This window comes from Emys orbicularis, chromosome 17 (genome assembly GCF_028017835.1).
Source record: "Emys orbicularis isolate rEmyOrb1 chromosome 17, rEmyOrb1.hap1, whole genome shotgun sequence".
NCBI classification, from domain to species: Eukaryota; Metazoa; Chordata; order Testudines; family Emydidae; genus Emys; species Emys orbicularis.
In genome coordinates, this window is record NC_088699.1 from 19564038 (window position 1) to 19578582 (window position 14545).

The following is a 14545-nucleotide window of genomic DNA, read 5'->3' on the forward strand; positions in this document are numbered from 1 at the left end:
TGCAGCGAGGCGACCCCAGACTCCCCCTGCTCCCTCTAGGGGGGGTGAGCCCCAGATTCCTCCTGTCCCCCCCGCAGAGAGATGACCTCCCCCCCGCCATCCCCATGGGGATGAGCCGCAGGCCCCGCCCATCTCGCCCCCTCCCCGTCTGGAGCGGGGCTGCTCCGGTCACGTGGTGCAGGACTCCCCGAGTCACGTGCCGGGGGGTCCGGCGTTGCCTTGGCAGCGGCGGAGGCGGCTCGGGCTCTTTGGCAGCAGCGGCGGCGGCGGCGGCTCTAGCGCAGTCAGCGGGGCTGAGCGGACCCGCCCGGGCACTGCCCCCGCCGCGGTGCGTGAGTGCCGGGGATGCCGTGGGGGGGTTCAGGGCCCCCGGAGGTGCGGCGGGGGGGGCTCTGGGTCCCCGGGGGGCGGCAGCAGCTCCTCTCTCTGCCGCCAGTGGCGGGGAGCCCGGGCACAGCCCGTGGGGGCCGGCGTGGGGCTCAGTGCCCGGGGTGCTGTTGCTCGTGCCCCGGGCTAAGGAGGGAGCAGACGTCCGAGACCCCCTCCCCCCGCACCTTGTCCCAGGGGCTTGGCCTGTGATTTGAGGCTGTAGCCACTTTAGGGTCCCAGTGCCATTGAGGGGGGGCTAGGCCAAGCGGGGCTGGAGCCGTGTGTACAGCGGGGGTGCTGCTGAGAGCCGCTGATCCAAACCGTGAACCCTGTGTGGGATGGAATGAAACCCCTTCCCCTGGCCCCCCTAGTTCCCATATGCAGACATGGCCCGGGGAGGTCTTGAAGCCAATGGAGATGGTGAAACCAGGCAAGGGTCCTGAGATCCCTGGTGACACTGCTGTGATTCATTCAGCAAATGATCAGGCAAAGCACGTTGGCAGTGGAGATGCGAGAAGGAAAGGCACCTGTCCGTCAGAGTGGTCTCCTCCTTACCTGACCGCAAAAGTCCCTGGCTGTGCATTTATAATCGTCTTGTAGGCAGCGGAGCTCTAAGGCAAGGCAAAGTCTTTCCCTGCGATATTTACTGCTGTGAGGGCTAATATGGGACAGAGTGAGGTCAAAAGCAATATTAACTGGCACTGGCAAAAAGCTTTCCATCTTCCATACGTTCTACTGCCATGAAATGTAGGGGGGACAAATGCACCTCTGTGGTAACTCCACTGAAGTCAGTAAAGCTACCCCAGGAATGAATGTGGCCCAGTTAGTTTGCAGTGTTGTTTGGACGTGTTGGTTCCAGGATATGAAAGAGACAAGGTAGGTGAGGTAATATCTTTTATTGGACCAACTTTATTGGTCCAATAAAATATATTACCTCACCTATTCCCTCTCCCTTGGCCCAATTTGACTATTACAGTGGTTCTCAACCAGGGGTCCGGGGCCCCCTGCAGGGCCGTGAGCAGGCTTCAGGTGGGCATCCAAGCAGGGCCAGCATTAGACTCGCTGGGGTCCAGAGCGGAAAGCTGAAGCCCCACTGCATGGGCCTGAAGCCCAGAGCCCTATCATCCGGGGTTGAAGTTGAAGCCTGAGCAATGTAGCTTTGTGGGGGTCCCCGGTCGTGTGGAGCCCCAGGCAATTGTCCTGTTTGCTACTCCCTAATGCTGACCCTTGGTTTTATATGCAGAAAAAACAGTTGTGGCACAGGTAGGCTGTGGAGTTTTTATATCATGTTGAGAGGGGCCTCAGAAAGAAAAAGGTTGAGAACCCCTGGACAATTAGACTGTGGAAGAGTCTCCTTATGGAATTGTGGCTGTCTTGTCACCTGGTCCAAAACATGACATAGTGCTGGTGAATAGACTTTGGAGAACACTACTACGCTCTTCCACATCTGCCCTAACTTCCATTTCTTTTCCATTCTACGAGAGGCGACAGCTGGTGGTCTCCTGTCTTGCAGTATGACAGGGGCAGGACCAGGATTCCTAGAATTACTCTGCCTCTCTACTCAGATGCCCGGCTAGTGATTACTGTGCAGTAAAACTGTTCTGTTAAAGACACCATCCAAGGTGCCACCAGGCTCCTTGTTGTTTTCATCCATACAGGAATCTCCTTCTGGGTCTGCTATCTCAGCCCTCAGAACCATCCAGTCATTTCCCTCTGCAGTCAGAAAAGGTGCTCCCACCTATGTTTTTGTTGCTTATCTGGCATTGGCCTTTTCTTATTTTGCTTGTTGCAGTGTTGTTCATATTCATTTTAGGTAATCTGTCCAGCTACTTGCACTCAAAGAGTCACAATCCTGTACTAACGGTATTTTTTTGAAAAGGGAAGATTATTCACCTGTGAATCTGCTTCTTGAAAATATCATGCTGGAGTCTCACTTACCATGTGGAGCCTCCTTCTCCTTCTTTGTTTGCAGGGATGTTTCTGAGGTGGTGTCATTTTGTTCTGGTTTTTATTGTCACGTGCCTTGGGATGTTTTTATAGACATCTGATTTCTGAATGGAAATAAATTGGGAGGTCTTGCTTCCCGCACAGTTTAGGAGCTGAGTAGGAATACTCCAAGGGCTGAGGCTGTAGCTGCTGGTGCAAGCTGACCAGGAGGAGGGTCTTGCACTCTAACTATCACCATGTCAGAGGGCCAAAATCTGAAAGAATTTGCAGACCACAAGACTCAAGAGTGAGAATCCTCTGTCATTGTATCTGCAAAATCGTAGAAATTGCTGGTGAGCAACTTTCCCTTGTTGGCCACAGCAACCTACTCTATTCCTGGTTCACCATGGCATGTAGAAGTAGCATCCATTTTAAAATAGTGTATGGAATGAAGACAGTTTCTACGTATTGTTGGCACTCGAGTGACATTTACCTCCATCACTGCTTGAAACCCTGGGGAAAATACTGGTTTATTAGTTATGTTTGTAGTCTCCATTTGTACTGCATGGGTGTGAATAAAAAGTAACTTGTGCCAAACTAAAGGCAAGGTGCTTTTGACCTTGAAGTGTGGTGCTGAGATGAATTAGTACCACGTCATGTGTGTTCCTTTTAGATGCGTATAAATATTCATAGCGTTAAAATGCTGATGTGATCCAGTTCTGCAGTAGCTCCTGTGTGTTACTCTCATTGAGGTCAGTGGCAGTCTTGTTGGTACAAGGATTGATTGCAGGGTCAAGGTCTCTGTTGTTGATCTGAAACCTCCTAATTAGGATACGAGTTTCAAACTTGTGCCAGAGTTCATAAACCCTGCTCAGTTAAATTCTACTGTATGTCCATGAGTAACACTGTGATCATAACCCAAGAGGTTGCCTTTTAAATAGCAATAAGGTTAACTCATAGTATTAATGAAGGTGATGTTTCGGTCATGGCCAGTGTTGTATGTGGTCACTTGAAATAGTCTTGCTGATTTAACTTGCTTTTCATACAGTTGGTTGGATCTGATGATGTTTGAACATTTATGAAACTACATAGTTGAGAAGTAAAACCTGATTTTCCTTTAAGAATCACATCTTTTCCTTCACTAAGCGAGGCTGATGGAAGTAAAGAAGCACAAATATTGGTCACAAATATTGGCTGATAAGCATGGAATGGGGTGAGTGGGTTAGGAAATCCACAGCTGTCCCTTTCAAGGTGTCAGCCAGTTCAACTGCTCTACGCTATATGCCATTCAGCTCCTTTTGTATTTTTGCAATCTCAGGTGGCGGGAGGAATTGTAAAATGAATTGTGCTCCATGATGTGATTGTTACAGTTCAGGGCAACTGCACCTCTATTCCCCCTCTATGGTCCAGCAATGGCACCCATTTTTAGGCTTCCAACTCCCACTTGTTACCTCTCTTGAGGAGAGACCCACTTCCCTTTCCCATGTGACTGGGGTTTTCCCCAGGCTGCACGGTTCCCTACCTACATTGTGGTATTCTCAGCAAACCAGACTTCCTAAACAGGCCCACAGCTGTACTTTACTTGCTCTTCGAAGGCTTACGACCAACTTAACTGTCAGCAGTTATGTTACCACACAGCTCTTTGTAAGCGAGCACATTTATTCTTAAGGTGTAGGCATTACAGTGAAAACATATTAAAATAACAAAAGATTAGCATGTGTGTAGGTTAAGCGCTCAAACCAGAGCCTACAACCCCTTCCCCTCCCCAAATTCCAACACGGACTTTGGTAGGAGTCAGTCCTTCAAAACCCACACAGGGGATTTTCTGTGGTTACAAGTTCATACCAGCCTTAGCTCAGAATAGGTTAGTCCTTCCTTTATACAGCTTGGGCCTTTGACCTTGTGACTCCAGGACAGGTAATCAGTAGACAATGGTCCTCCCTTCAGGATGTAGCTTCAAAAGGCTGGACTTTTGCCAAACTGGAGGTGGGAATTTGCATTTGCTTCCCCCTAGAGATTCCCCAGGCAAACCTTTTGACACTGTTTGTCCAAAAGTCCTTTTTTGTCTGGCCCATTGTTGAAAATAGTCCTCTGAAGTTCATAAAACTTCCCAGGTTGAAATCCCATCTTCCCCGCCCCCCTAACGATACTACATACAATCCCAGCCCACGTTAATACATAAAATTTGCCTTTGATACAGTGAACTCCAAAGCTACTTAAATTTAATTCAATAAGGTTTTTCAAGGATACTGCAGGAAATTGCCATCTCTTTCAGGGTGATTTAATTGAAAATGCTTCAATTTAGAAAATAATTAAAATGGACACACTGAATGCAGTAGCCGATATTACAGCAGTGCTTTAATAAGAAGCTTTTGAGACACACCCATGATGCAGCATGGAATTAAACCGTGTCACTTTGGAAACAAAGTAGAAAGAACAAGCAAGGTTTAGATTGAAAAAATAAGGGCAACCATCTTAAAACAAACAAACAAGAATGGGGTGGGGGGCAGAATTAAGCAATGGTTTAAAGTTGAAATGCAAACTGGCAGCAACCTAGAGATACAAAGGTTAACGGTCACCAGCCCATCCTGAACTCATGCTGAAAGTAGTTCACAGCCTTACTTATGTAGTCTTTCCCCTTGTAACTCCCATAGGCATTCACAGCAGTTACAGATGAGCAGGGAGTAGAGATTAGAGCTCTATATGCCATGCAATCTAGTTTACATCTACCTCCTGAGGGTAATTTTTTTTTAATGTAGCTTTTTACTGAATTCCTATCCATACATCTTCTACAAATCAGGCTAATAAAACAGTCTCTGGGATTGCCCTTTCCTGTTCAATAGTTGTTGCTGTCCTGAACATGCAAATGTTTTATTTCTCTAGCATTGCTTTCATCATGAGTTCCGAGTTAAATGTCCCGGCGGATCCTGCCACTCCTGCTTGCGGCTCTGAACCTGGCACAAAGGGCATGGATTATCGGGACTGGGTCCGGCGTAGCTATCTGGAATTGGTCACTTCAAATCATCACTCTGTTCAGGCCCTCGCATGGAGAAAACTGTACCTGAGCCGAGCCAAGCTCAAAGCGTCCAGCAGAACGTCTGCTTTGCTCTCTGGATTTGCTATGGTATGTATTTCTAGTTGCTGGATTGTGAATGTTGAGTTGTGTAAAACCTTCCTTTGTTAATAGGGGTTGTTTTTTGTACATAGAGCAGGACATTCCATTTCCTTATTAGGTGGTAAGGAATCGGAGTGTGTGCGTTTTTGTTGGTCTGCTGTTGAAAAGTTTTAACACAGAGGGCAGCTCTCTCGAGACACTTGTTGTAGTGTTGTGATATCAGCTGCCTAGAAATAGTCTCATGGAGCCCCCAAACCCAGGCCCCAAAGTATCAGCTGACTGGTCGCTAACTGGCAGCCAGCAAGAGTCTTTGGCATAAACAGAACACTTGCATAAGATGATGAAGTGATGAACCTCCCCCTTATCGAACCTCTGGATCTCACTCATTGGTGGATGGAATTGAAACTCCTATCCCTATGCATGCACAGCAGATATGTGTGGTAGTGAGGAGGTGGAACATCCTCCTCACCCCTAGTTCCCGTGCCTATGTCTTCTGGGACCGACTGAGCCGACTAATCGCACTGGCCTGCGGGGGGCCCCCCCAAAGCACGGGGCCCAGAGCGGTTGCCCCGATTTGTCCTACCCAAGAGACGGCTCTGAGTGTAAAAATCAATAGTTAAGTTGGTTATTAGAACAGCCGTACTGGGTCTAGTCTAGTATCCTGTCTTCTGACAGTGGCCAGTACCAGATGTTTCAGAGGGAATGAACTGACAGGGCAATATATTGAGTGTTCCAGCCCCTGTTGTCCCCAGCATCTGTCAGTCAGAGATTTAGAGACACCCAGAGCATGGGGTTGCATCCCTGACCCTCTTGGCTAATAGCTTGAACTTATCTCATTCTTTTTTGAACCCAGTTATACTTTTGGACTTCATAATATCCCCTGGCAATGAGTTCCGCCGGTTGACTGTGCATTGTCTGAAGAAGAACTTCCTTTTATTTGTTTTAAAGCTGCTGCCTATTAATTTCATTGGGTGACACCTAGTTCTTATGTGAAGGGGGAAATTACACTTTTCTCCAGGCGTGCTGGAACTAGGGACTTAGGGGAGCGGCAGCACCCCTTGTCTTGAAGTAGTAATAACAACCAAATATGTGGTTTCTGCTTTCAGTGCCTCCACTATAAAAATTGTTCCAGCACCCCTGCTTCTCTATTCCTTTCTCCACACCATTCATGATTTTATAGATGTCTATCACAGCCCTTCTTAGTTGTCTCTTTTCTAGGATGAAGTCCCAATTTTTTAATCTCTCTGCGTATGGAAGCTGTTCGATACCCCTAATCATTTTTGTTGCCCTTCTTTGTATTTTTTCCAATTCTAATACATATCTTTTAGATGAATACTTGGGTGTATACCATCTGGTCCTGGTGACTAATTTGTCAATTTGTTCCAAAACCTCCTTTGCTGACACCTCATTCTGGGACAGCATCTCAGATCTCAAGTATCAGGGGGTAGCCATGTTAGTCTGTATCTACAAAAACAACAAGGAGTCTGGTGGCGCCGTCTTTAAGGTGCCACCAGACTCCTCTCAGATCTGTCACTTTGAAGGGCTGGCTCAGGTGTGGGGATCTCCCACACATCTGCTGTAGTGAAGACTGATGCGAAGAATTAATGTAGCTTCTCTGCAAGGGTCGTGTCTTCCTTCAGTGCTCCTTTAGCACCTCCATCGTCCACTGCCCCACTGACGCTTGGCAGGCTTCCTCCTTCTGATGTACTTCAAAAAAAAATTTCACTGTTAGTTTGTGTGTCTTTAGCTAGTTGCCCTTCAAATTCTTTCATAGCCTGCCTTATTTTATTTGAAAATACATTTTACTTGGCTTGGTTGTACTTTTGCACGTGACTTGCCAGAGTTTATTCTCCTTTCTGTTTTCCTTACAAGAATTTGGCTATTAGGCACTATTAGAATCTATAGGTAAAATCTGCTTCCTTTTAGTAGTATTTAGCATAATTGTTGTATGTCTTTAGAGAGAGAATTTTGTAGTAAGAACGGTGTCATTATCCTAGCTATAATGAATTCTGCAACCTGATCTAGGCAAACGGACCTTCTATGCCCCTGTGGAGTGTCACTGAAGTTCACAGAACTGCTCCTGGCCTCAGGGTCTACCCACATAGATCTGTTTGCAGGATCGGAAATCACAGTGGTCACTTTAAAAACAAAACACTACTTCTCAACTCACTGAACACAAACAGCAATGGAAAGTTCTCAGCAAATATCCAGTATAAACCATCTGACTTCTATTTATGGCATATTCACAAGGTGTTTAGATGTCTCTGCTAAAATTATCCACTTCACTTCGTGCTATTGGATCTGTTAGATTTTTTTTTCAGTGCAACTGTTGTGAGAACTTCAGAGCTGACTCCAAGGAGTACTGGTTGTTTGGGTATATTTTTTTTAAAAATGGAACGAAAATAGACCAAAATGACTTTCATTTTGGATGGCGTGCGTTTACATTCAAAGAAGTGGGATCTCTGGTCTTCGGTATTACTTGCAATATGTTTTCTTCATAAACCTAACTTTCAGAATATAGGGATTCCTTTAATTTGTGCAATTTTTTTACTAATTTTTCTCCAACTGATAAAATTGGGCATCCCAGTTAACGACCATGGTATCATTTGCAGCCAATTTATTTCTGCTGCAGTAATTTGGTAGGCAAATACTTATTAAGCAGGCTGTGTACTCTGTCCTAAGAGAGGCAACAATCTGGCTATTGATGGAAGTAAAATGTTTTCCAAAGTCTTATGTATATTTAAATATGTAAATAAAATAAGTCCAAAATAATGTAGTATGGGACGCGGATTCAGATCTTTTCACCACCCTGTTGCTGCTTTCAATTCAACACAGATCAGTAGTGGCTGAAAATTGTTACCAGCTGATAGCTGTTTAATGATCTATGTGAAACAAGCTGCAGGTCTGGGTCCCATTCCTATTGGGCAGGCATCCTATCACACAAATCATCACTAACTGATGCTCTTATTGGCCGTTTTAGCAGAGAGGCCAAAGACAGAATAGGTCAGGAAGACAGAGCTCCTCTTTTTCCTGTAGGTATATTTCCTCTAGGTCTAGTTTGAGGCATGTTGTCAGGGCAGGTGGGGAAGGTCTGCATTGTCACTGCACCTGGCCTGTGACCACTGCAAACAGAGGGCCTCCGGTACCCGTGCTCTCAGTCTAGCACTAAATTCACTTTAAGAAGAAAGATCTTCAGAAATCCCCTTCATCATTTTCCTGTCTGAGATAACAGCTGCTTCTGCAATCAGCCTCCTTGGCTTGTTGTCAAATTGCCCTGAGATTTGTCCAGGTTCTCCCCCCCCCCCAGTAGATCTACTGGCCTGACTATTTGCAGAGGCTGCACAACCATGTGCCTGACAGTAATATATTTGTGTTCAGAGTTACTGTCAACATCTTGCCTCACAGCATCAGTCCTAGCCCCATTTCTGAAGGTAAGAGAGTTCTCTGTAATTGTGCTATGGAGAAGCCAGGGAGTATATTGAACTAAATGATATGATGATGGAGAAACAAATCAAGAGCTCAATCCTGCAAGGACCCTGAGCCCTTTGCTTTGCCCAGCAGAAAACTTAAGTGCCTGCTTAGCTTTAAATGCATGAGTAGTCCCATTGATTTCAATGCTGCAACTCACAAGCTTATAATTAAGCACATGCTTAAGTTCTTTGCTGTGTCCGGGCAAATTGCTCAGCAAATTGGGGGATCGAACTTTAGGTATCTCTAGCTACATTTCCAGGGCCAAGTTAAGGGAGTATAGGGCCCTGAGGCCAGGGTGAGACAATGTAGTGTTTGATATAACACTATGTTAAATATTGAGAGCCTAATGACACCTACAGTTTAGAAACCCAGAGGCTATGCGCTCTCAATGGTCCTTGCCAGTCATTCTATGTCACTATATGAAGAAGAAAACTGCAATCTCCTTTCTGCCCTAACTCTTGTGTTTAAATGGTCTGATCCTGTGCCTGCCTGCCTCCCTCAAGGTCAGAGTTTATTCTTTCTCTCAAAGATGTCCACCAGTGACTGCTTGAATTAACGATTCCAAGACTAACTTCGAGCTGTCTAAATTTTCCAGTAAAATATTTTATTTTACAGAGAGATTAAAATAAACTCTAGGTATAAAAATAAACTTGACTAAATGACTAATATGGAAAATTTTACCAGGCTGACCCTATGTTGAATTACATGTACTGAAACATTTACCAGGACTTCTTGCATGTTAGCTTGTCCTTTTTCTCTGATTTTGACCAGAGAGTAACGACAGCCTTTGAGGGGAAAAGTGCTAAGAGGAGACTGCGTTTCTTCAATACTTGTTTGGGCTAAATAAAATCTCTTCCTCCTTTTCTTCCACCTCCCGTCGTCCATCTTCCTCTGGACTGTTGTTGCTTACCTGTGAAATATCACAGAGTCATCAGTCAGTCTTAAAGATTCATCAGCTCACACCACTAAGGCCAGCCTTAGGGAACGTTAGCGTGAGAGGGAGCACCCAATCAACTGGAAACTGTTGTCCGCACAAAGGGTAGCAATTGCAAGTGGAAATTGATATTTTGGCAAGCCAGGCTGATTAATAAAAAGCCTTAAATCCTATATATAGGTAAAATTCCTGTCCAATATGCTGAACTCTGTATATGCCCTTTGGGTCTGGTACCCTCCCTCAAACAACTGTATAATTTTTCCAGTCTAATATGGTGTGGTTGACATGCAGCATTGTAGAACAGCAAAGTGGAGAATGAGAGTCCTTTTTCACTTTGGAACTCAAATAGTTGAGGGCTGATGGGTCCCTCGCTGAATCAACACAGAGAGAATTACAAGGAGAGAACGTCTGCAAGCATATTTCTAACAAAACATATATTTTGATTAAAAGATTCATGCTTGTAATGGATGGCAAAGCTAATACCTTCATTAATCCTGTCAACATATGAAGAGAGCTCATTTTTAGAGCCAATGAAGAGCCCTGGAAAGCTGTATGTAAACACTAGTGAAAGGATACAATATTTCAGGAGACTCAGTATCCAAAACACTTGAGATGTATTTACTGAAATAAGAATCATATGATCATAGAAATGTAAGACCAACGGGACTTGGAGAGGTCATCTTGTCTAGCTCCCCCATGCTGAGACACCTCCAACTATATCTAGACCGTCCCCTGACAGGAGTTTGTCTAACCCAGTGATACTCAGACTGTGGCTTGTGAGCTGCAAGTGGCTGTTTAATGTGCCTTATTTGCTGTGAGAATAACATGTATTATATATAATATACACAGACACTAAATATTTCCCCTGTCATACTGTTTAAATATGAATAGTACTATAGTAAATGAAACCATGAATTTACACGACTGTGGCTCTTTTGGGTAATGTTGATCACTAATTTAGCTCCTGAACCACTGAGGTCTGAGTATCACTGATCTAACCAGTTCTTAAAAACCTCCAATAACTGGGATTCAACAACCTCCCTTGGTAACCTGTTTCAGTGCTTAACTATCCTTATAGTTACAAAGCTTTTCCTAGTATTTAGCCTATCTCTTCCTGGTCACACATTAACCTGATGATTTGTCTTACCTTCAGTGACCATGGAGAACAATCGATCACCATCCTTTTTATAACAGCCCATAACCTATTTGAAGACTGTTAGCAGGTCCCCACTAAGTTGTCATCTTCCCAGGACTAAATGTGCCCAGGTTTTTTAACCTTTCCTCTTAAGTCATGTTTTCTAAACCTTCTAACCTTGTTGCTCTCCTCTGGACTCTCTTCAATTTGTTGGAAGTCCAAGAACATGGAGATTCACAGTTTCAGTCACTGTAGGAACAGGTTTTGTTCAGCTAAATCAAAAATAACAATGTCACCTGTGTACACTGGTATGCTGTATGTATTTGCTAATACGACTTTCCTGCAAGCTTCTAATCAGTCTGCTGGTGGTTTCAGAGTAGATGGTAGGTAGAAAGGGCAGTCACCCTAGCCTAGGCCCTAGTCCTGTCCTGCTGAAATTAACTGCAGAGCTTCCATTAACATGAGTGGAAACAGGATTGTATCCCAATGCATTTTAAAGGGTCTTGCTAATTGGACGTACCCCACAATAAATGAATTGAGGTATTGTGTAGAACCTGGAACAGCTATTCAAGACATGTTTCAAATGGAACCTTTGTAAAAGTGGGGACACTTGGCCCAATGAAATCCATTCACCCAGCGCTATGGTCAAGCTATTCATTCTGCCTCCACTAAGCTCCTGTAAACATACTGAGGTCCCTCCTGACAGGGACTGATCTGGTGCTGGTATCCAAAAACCATCCCTGTTTGATCCTCTTTTATTAACAGACATGGGTGATGGGGCCTCACTGGAATACAAGATCAGGGAGAGTATGAGCCAACACATTTGTTTTTATTGCTTTGCTTACTGACACGCTTTGTTAATCCGTGTAAAATCAATAAATACAGCTGCAAACAAATTTGAACAATATGCTGGAGGCTGACTAGCGGAGACATATAGTATCTGACTGCTATTGTTATACAGGGGCATTGCACTTACATAGCTTCTCGTAACTCTGGATTTTCTGAGTGCTTTACAAAGATTAAATTTCACAGCAAACCTGGGATATAGTTATGCTGAGTATTTTTCTTGTTATAAATGGAGAAACTGAGTCACAGAGAGGTTGAGTGACTTGCCCAATTTCACCCAGCAAGCCAGTAGTAGAGGTGGACTGGCATTTGAGTCCTGACACCCAATCCTCTGCTCTGTTGAACATGCTCCATTCTATTTTTTACATGGAGCTTAACTTAATGAAGTGATAAAACTCAACAGTGTATGGGCAAAATGATCAAATACTCTTTATAAAGTGAGCGTCTGTGAAGCTAATTTCTGTAGAGTACATTGGAAACAAAAGTGCACTTATATGGAGTTACTAAGCATGCATAACGCAGCTATCATCCATTTCTCTTGAATATTCAGTAGTTATTGGAAACTGAGAAAGATCCTCTGGATGGAAATAATTTCCTTTATCTGGCTATATTTGTGGTGACATAAGGATTTAAAATAATAGGAGGCACCCATTTAACCAAGGAATAGTTAAACTATTCAGTAGCTTGAGAGATAGTATCACCTATCCAATGACCAGAATTACAACTTTTCTGACTTAACCCTTTTTACACCAGAAGTCAGTGTTTCCTATCATGTGACTACTAATGATGCAAACTGAAACTATGTGATGAACTACATGGTTGGCACAGATAACAGCGCAGCCAAAGTTACACTTGCTGCCTAATAAATTCCGCTTTTGAGCCTTTTGTTTGATGCTGTTCATATGGGTCATAATTTAAGGGAGAGTTTGCTTAAAAAAAACAACCGTGCAATGTTGAAATAATTTCCTGTGGGCTTGGATGTAACTTTGTGTGTAAGCCTCGAGAAAGGGAAAGATACAGACTGTTCATGTATCTTCAGGAAAAAAAGGAATGATCCATTTAGGCCCCAGTTCAGGAAAGCACTTAAGTATGTGCTTTAAGCACTCTGAATAATGATGCTTTCCTGAACTGGAGCCTTGAAAAGTGAAATATGGGAATTCTAGCAACTGACCATCCTTTTTTTTTTTTTTTTTTTTTTTTTTTTTTTTTGCCCCCAGGTTGCCATGGTGGAGGTGCAACTAGAGATGCAGTATCAGTACCCCCAAATGCTGCTGATTGCGTTCAGTGCCTGCACAACAGTGCTGGTAGCAGTTCATCTCTTCGCCCTTCTCATCAGCACCTGTATACTACCTAACGTGGAAGCGGTGAGTAACATACACAACCTAAACTCCATCAGCGAATCCCCACATGAACGCATGCATGTCTACATAGAGCTGGCGTGGGGTTTCTCCACAGTCTTGGGAATCCTCCTTTTCCTCGCTGAGGTGGTGCTTCTGTGCTGGATAAAATTTCTGCCTGTGGACTCCATTATGAAAAACGAGACTACCGTCATCCAAAAGCCCAGCGGCCATGTGGGCTGGCAAGCAGCTCTGGTCTCCACCATCATCATGGTGCCAGTGGGTCTGATTTTTGTTGTTTTCACCATTCACTTCTACCGTTCTCTGGTGCGGCACAAAACGGAGCGACATAACCGGGAGATTGAAGAGCTTCACAAACTGAAAGTGCAATTAGATGGACATGACAGAGGGTTGCAGGTAGTGTGACAGAGGAACAGGGATCTGTTTCAAAGCAAATCATTTTGCTGAGGCGAAGAGCAAAATAAATATTTTGCTAACAGGAGCAACCCAAACCAATGATGGATTATTTGGGGGTCTAACAATCTAAAATGCGAATTGCCTGATTTATAGGGCAATGGGTTCTAGTGCTTTTCCAAACTAATGGGGTCTCTGGCCTATTTCTAGTCCTACACAATTGTGTACTTAAGTTGATACTGCCATACAGTTAAAAACCAAAACTTTACCTACTTTAACATTATGTTCTGGAGGGTGGTTTTCAAATTGTTATATTTTAACAATGCAACCTTCTTTTGCCAAGAGTGAAACTACTTGACACTTCAAAGAAAGCCACTGTTTCTGTAGGACCTGTTTGTTTGGGTTATTTTTAAGTGTCCGAGCTCCCTTGCTGGCTGTGCAGAAGCAAACTGACAATGACTGTTTCCAGGGTTGAGGTGATAAGTAGTGCTATCTACTACAAATCTGAGGACATTCTGAACGCACTGCAGAACATGGGTGTGTGTTACCTTTATTATAAAATGGGTATGACAGAAACAGGTCACTAGAATGATGCAAGAGGTTAGAAATCAGCAGTCTTAGTACGTATGTCCTCCTTTTGCTATCCTCTCTTGCTAGTGCCTAACCCTCCTTTAGAACAGGGGAGAGAGAATTTCAGACTGGCAGGAGGCTGGGAAGCTCTGTTTTTGCCTGCTTCAGTAGTGTCCATTCTTTTACAATGAATGCATGCCAAGATCTTCTAATGTTACTGATAATGAAAGTTTGTGTGTCCAGGGAAGGCTTACAGGTATTTTCATTTTAACAACAAAGACATTGTTAAAGCAGGAAACTAACTGGGAATTTAAAAAGACCTGGCATAGAATTTCGAAGGACTAGAAAAGCAGATTTCAGCTGTATGCTTTCTTCATTTGCTTTGTATATACCAGAATGATTCGTGTGTTTTGCTGGCCTGGTTTGCC

At 44.1% G+C, this 14545-nt stretch overlaps 1 protein-coding gene across 1 annotated transcript; it reads left to right on the plus strand.

The window, feature by feature from the left end:
* Positions 1–5155: 5155 nt before the first annotated feature.
* ORAI2 (ORAI calcium release-activated calcium modulator 2) lies at positions 5156–13559 on the plus strand. Its single transcript, XM_065418466.1, has 2 exons — positions 5156–5419; positions 13014–13559. The coding sequence occupies exons 1-2, from the start codon at positions 5156–5158 to the stop codon at positions 13557–13559; spliced, it is 810 nt and encodes a 269-aa protein (XP_065274538.1).
* Positions 13560–14545: the final 986 nt, after the last annotated feature.